Source organism: Glycine soja, chromosome 11 (genome assembly GCF_004193775.1).
Source record: "Glycine soja cultivar W05 chromosome 11, ASM419377v2, whole genome shotgun sequence".
NCBI lineage: Eukaryota > Viridiplantae > Streptophyta > Magnoliopsida > Fabales > Fabaceae > Glycine > Glycine soja.
Window position 1 is genome coordinate 5666780 of NC_041012.1, and position 6000 is coordinate 5672779.

A 6000-nucleotide genomic window follows, 5' to 3' on the forward strand; every position below is an offset into this window, starting at 1 on the left:
CATTGCATGAGTACTAAAATTCTAAAACTATCATACATACAAGGGACTGGATCATAACTTGAAAATATCAAATACCAATCTCTCGAGTAGGAGGTGAAAAAAGGCATTTTTTATTTATTTGCAAAATCAATGTTGATTGTTAATTTATTAGTTTTTGTTTGTGAGAAGATTTCAAACTTATAACATTTTCCTCTCTCGTTTTTTCTTTCAACCACCATGTAAATCTTATAATTACTCCTAAAAAGGGCATATAATAGTCACACGCATAAAAAAAAAAAAAAAAAAACTCATGAAGAGAGAAGATCAGTAGTAGGGAAAATATAAAAACTTGGTGTACACTTTCATTCTTCAATTTCATCACCTCTCAACTCTCTCATATTGACTTGAGTGTTGAAATCTTACAAGTAATACCATATATACTCGCTAGAGTTTAAAAGAGTTATGAGAAGCGACTTCCGAAGAGAAACAGTGAAGATTCATTTCCTTGATTTGGTGTTGAACACAATCTATTTAAGTATTTGGATTGGATGATATATTGATAAATGAAAGTAATGCTAGAAAAAAATAACAATTTCTCAGTTTTTAAAAATGATGAATATTTTGAAAGTACTTCTTCACTTTTAGTCTAAGTTATAATTAACATTTAATAGCGGCTATAAACTTTTAAGAATCCAAAGTAAAGTATTTATAAATTAGGGGGACAAAAATAGGGCACGATGTCTAGGGGACAAAATCGAATTTGAAAAAACTTTAAAGACTAAAAATACATTTTATCTTTTTAGCATCTTCTTAAACCACATTTTCTAGAAGATTAAACCATTATTTTGCTAATAATGATCTTTAAGACAATGATTCAAGAAATCATTAAAAATATTAAAAATAAATAAATTATGCAGAAATATATCTATGCACATTTTAAAACAATCACTTCTAATTCATTAATTATTATCATTTTAAAACATACCATATAGTGTGTTGCGAGCTTGCATGTTATACAACATGTGCCATGCCAGTGTGCCAGTTAAAAAGGTACAATACATACAAAATTTTGGATGACTGTGGTGGCTAGAAGACAGCATATGGTAACCGGTAAGTTTCGCACGTTGAATAGAGCCAATTCACTATATGTTGTCACGTGAAAACCATGCATTTTTTTTTTGTGCTAACACTTCTACACATGGGATGAGACGATGAGTGCAACACAAGGGTAAAAAAAATATAAAATAAATGATAACGTCAGATAATAAAAAATAACTCCAAATTAAGAAATAACTCGTTTATACAGTTTTTGGTATATAGCTTATAAAATTGCTGTAGTCTAATAAAAAAAATCTCATCCTCAAACATGTAACAAGTCTGGATCAGGTAGGTATATAAATCCACATGTGAGCTCAAAATGAAGGCTTACAAGGCATATGGGCCTATAGAATCAAATATTCACCACACAACAATGGCCCATGAACCCTTAAAATTTAGGACTATTGTATCATGCACTCCCACTATTACATCATGTACCTTTTATTGTACTTTGAAAAGTCCATCCTCTGGAATGTAAATTTGCATTCCAGAAGAAAGGACTTTCCAAAATATAATGAGAAGTGCTGGATGCAATACTCAGAGTGCTGGAAACAAATTCCAAAATTTAGTTGCAATTCATGATTTATTCTGAAAGCAAAGATTCAGTCTGTAGACAAAGAAAAAAGAGAGAGAGAGACTGAAAACAGTGCTCTTTCTAAAAGCCTCTTTGATAGAAACTATTAACAAAATAATAAAATTATAATAATACACTATCATTTTCAGTTATGCATAACACATGGAAACAATCTTTCGTAATTAGTTATCACAAGCAAGCTCAATGCAATGTCAAGATCCTATGTTTTAAGAGTGATCAAGGATTTAATCTAGCCATCCAACATAATTGGCCCAATCCAACCTAAACCTCAAAAAATAAAATTGTATTAGGATCCATTAAGAAGATTATTTTAACTTATTTTATAACATAAACATTTGTACGAGTGTTTGAAATAATTTATGAAAATAAATTATGATATCAATAAATAATTTTCAATTTATTTCAAGAAATTTTTTAAATAACTTATGAAAACAACTTATAGTTTATATGAAAACAGTTTAACCTTAATTATAAAAATATATATACATGAGTTATTTTTTTATATGCAGGAAATTATACTTAAGTTCTTACATAATAAGTATCTATTCATTAAACGCTTAATTAAGTTGTCTACCCAAATTGATTCTTAGTTCAATTAATTAGATTTCATTGGATATAATATAACTATATGTGGGTATACGGTATGCAGTATGCAAACTAGCCCGTTTAACCCGCTACTTGTATAGGCCTAAGCCCAGTGAGCGTAAGCCCGTAATACAGGTTGGCTTGCTTAACTCACAGGTTTAACATATTTGGTCTGAGTTCAGGACTAACATGTTTAATCCACCTATTTTAAATAAATAGATAAATTGGCTAATAATTAATTACAAGATTTATATTTGATATGTATTAGGCTGAAACTTGAGACTATTTTATGTTAGTTATTTTTTATATTTATTTAATTATTTATTTAATTTTTCATATTTTTTGTTTAAGCCAACAAAATAGCCCACCAACGCACGAGCAATAGAAGGCTAGTACAAATCAAACATTATACTAATTCATTTATTTGTTAATCTATGTAGATCAAATTGATCCATATATCCAGCTCTATGTATAACCTAACCTTTTTATTTTTTTAAGAAAAGGTATAACCTAACCATCACTGAATCTCATTAAGTTGTGCAACCTCAAATTCAATTAAGCTAGCCCTACTATTTTTATTTTTTATTTTTTTTCTTATTCTTGCTATGTTATTTTAATTATATATGATGAAAATTTATATTCTAAAATGTCATTCTATTTTTATAAAAAAAAATTTATAAAAAAAATAGATATCCACCAACCCAAAGCCCTAACCTGATCCACCCTGAGTTTGACTCGATTAGTTCAAGTTAAATTGCTTGAAAATTCTGGCAATCCCTTTGTATTTGGGAGGAATTCCCCTCCCCTGATATTTCTACCCTCAAGTTGAGGGATAGCTCCCTATAGTCCTCTCTTTATTTTTCCAATGAAGTAAAAAAAAAAGTTGAAAATTTTGGCACTCAATCAAACCCTATCAGTTTTTCCTTCCCCCTTCAAACCGATCCAACAAAATCCGCGATCACCCCTAAATGTATTTTCCGTAACAAGCCACTCTTATACACAACGACACAAATAGCATCACTCATTTACAGTTTTACCCATTACTTGCACGAAATATTAAGTCGCTCATGGGTAAGAAACGATCCATAATGTTGAAAATCGTTATAGAAGAAATCGGATTAACATTTTACATCTCGATAAAACCATAAAAAAGGGGTCTTTAGGTTGTGGGGAGAGAGCTGAAGTGTTGAATGGTATACGACACAATACTAAATGTTATTGAAATAAACACAAACATGTTTTATTACAGAGATCTCTAATCTAGTTTGGACTCAAATTAAATACAATAAATGGAAAATAAATCGTTTGAGACACTTTATTTCAGGATAACCTCAATTTTATCATAAGACGGATGCAGAGCATCACAAAGCTACACTCTTAACATGACCTAGTCCCCGGCGACATTCACCATCCAATTCATGGTTCTGTGCGCAGCAAACAGGAAATTTTATACTAATCAGCTCTGGATTGGCCAGCACGTGAAGAGAGGATGATGCCAACAATGAGTCCATACAATGCCAACGCCTCAGCAAAGATGAGAATGAGAATCATCCCAACAAAAAGCTTTGGCTGTTGGGCATTTGCTCTACAAAAAACATTTTCAGCATGTCAAATTCAATAACTAAAATAGAAGTTAGACACAATCATCCAGTAAGAGTTGAACAATCTCTTGGTTAACAAAGCGTCAAAATATTGAAAGCAGTAGCAATACCAGCATTAGATAATTATGGGACATTCAATTCAATCGATAGACAAATATTAATCAGTATCCTACATGCTGCCAAAGAGGTTAGTCAGGTCATAATAGCCGTTTCTTCATTGTAAACTAGCAACCACGCAAAATAAATTGAAATCAATTCTACCCATAAAAAGTTTGTTGTTGTCCAAACTAATTACCATCATGCTTGGATACATGTCTCAACTCTCAAGGCCTCACAATCATCTTTACGAACATAAACATGATTTTACTGTCAAAATTTGTTTAGGTTTTGTTAAAAGTGATTTTGCTCCAAAAAGAATGTTAGACTAGAAGCAAAAGACAGAACAAAAAGTAGCTTTTCCAGTAGGAGTTGAGATGTTTGGACTTTGGATAAACAACTTAATTAAGCACCATATGAGTAACTGCTTATCATGTAAATATGTATGAATAAGTTGTTTCACCTAGTGGGATAAGGCTTTGTTGTTATTGTTGTTGTATTGAAAAGATAATTGGGTTAAATTATTTTCATATAAGTTGTAAGCTGTTTTTTTTCATAAGTAGAAAACAACACATGAACAAATCATAACTGTTTATAAGTTTTCTCAAACACTTAAAAACTGCTTATATTATTAGATAAGCCTAATTAAGCTGTAAATAAACTCCTCCAAACACACCCTAATAAGTTTTATTTGAAACTTGATTATAAGATAAAAGTTTTCAAACATATATATCACTTAACTTCAAACTCACATCTAATCAAAATCAAGTTTGAAACCGTTCAGTGAAGCACACATTACATCTAGGTATAAATCTTCACCAACACAATACACAAAGCAAACTACCTAGCACAAAGCATCCAATTTATCATGTCAATACACACTCTGCCCAATTCTGATATACAGAAGATCATCGATCATTGAAATTCTCATCACAAATTCAAAACCAGAAACAGTCAAAGTGTACTAAGTGATGTGGCCTTGAACTAAATACCTAACCATACGCAAGAAAATAATTATAACTATACGCATCTTATTCGATCATGTTATAAGTAAAAAGAAAAAGAAAAATAGAAAATGAGTGAGAATACCTAACACCGGCATCGCCAACAATGCCAATGGCCATGCCAGCGGAGAGGCCAGCGAGGCCGCAAGCGAGGCCGGAGGAGAGGTGAGCGTAGCCGTCGAAGAGGTAATAGGATTTGGCCTTAGGGTTAATACCGGTGCTGATGATGACGGCGATGATCAAGCCGTAGATTCCCAACACTCCGGCCATAACAACCGGGACGATGGATTTCATGACCAGCTCCGGTCTCATGACGCCCATCGACGCAACGCCGACCCCGCTCTTGGCCGTGCCGTACGCCGCTCCCATACAGGAGAATACTAGGGCGGCCGCCGCGCCCAGGAAGCCGAAGAACGGAGCAGTTTCATCGCCGCTGAAACCAGGCATTTTGCTTTCTGAAAATCAGAGTCAGATCTATTACTGCTTATTTGCTTTGCCTCTTCCGTCTCAGGCTTCGTTTTTTTGGACCAAACCAAAGGGAAGTTTCTTGAGTGGACCCCGCCAAGTCTCTCATCACCACTCACACCACATAACATGTCATCAAAATTCATTATTTTAAGCCACGCCACGGACCTAATTATTTATTTTCTTTTGGATTCATACTGCTCTTTCTCTTGCTATCAATAATCAAAATAAATGTTACATAAAAAAATAATCAAAATCATTAAATAAATATGTTGAGACACGTCAAATGAGATAATTATTTTTTATTTTAAAAAATGCAAAGAACATAATTTGATTATTATATTTCAGATAAATTATTAATATTAAAAAAATTAAATTATGTACATTTTTTTAAATAATTATGTCATTTTAAGTAACTTTTATTCTTACTCTTCTTCTTTTTTATTTATTAAGCATACCACTTAGTTTATAGAAATTTATCCATTTTGAGCAAAAATGATTGGTAAAATAGATAGAAGTCTCTTCTAACTTTCTTAACTATCTATGCATGATAAAATGATTGTTTTTATTGAGAAAT

The 6000-nt window shown here is 32.0% G+C and overlaps 1 protein-coding gene across 1 annotated transcript; it reads right to left on the reverse strand.

Moving 5' to 3' along the window:
• Window positions 1-3443: 3443 nt before the first annotated feature.
• Window positions 3444-5465, reverse strand: LOC114376741 (V-type proton ATPase 16 kDa proteolipid subunit-like). The gene is made up of 2 exons (XM_028334990.1): window positions 5044-5465; window positions 3444-3842 (listed from the first exon to the last, which is right to left on the reverse strand). Exons 1-2 carry the CDS (start codon window positions 5403-5405, stop codon window positions 3710-3712), a joined length of 495 nt encoding a protein of 164 aa, XP_028190791.1. The 5' UTR covers window positions 5406-5465; the 3' UTR covers window positions 3444-3709.
• Window positions 5466-6000: the final 535 nt, after the last annotated feature.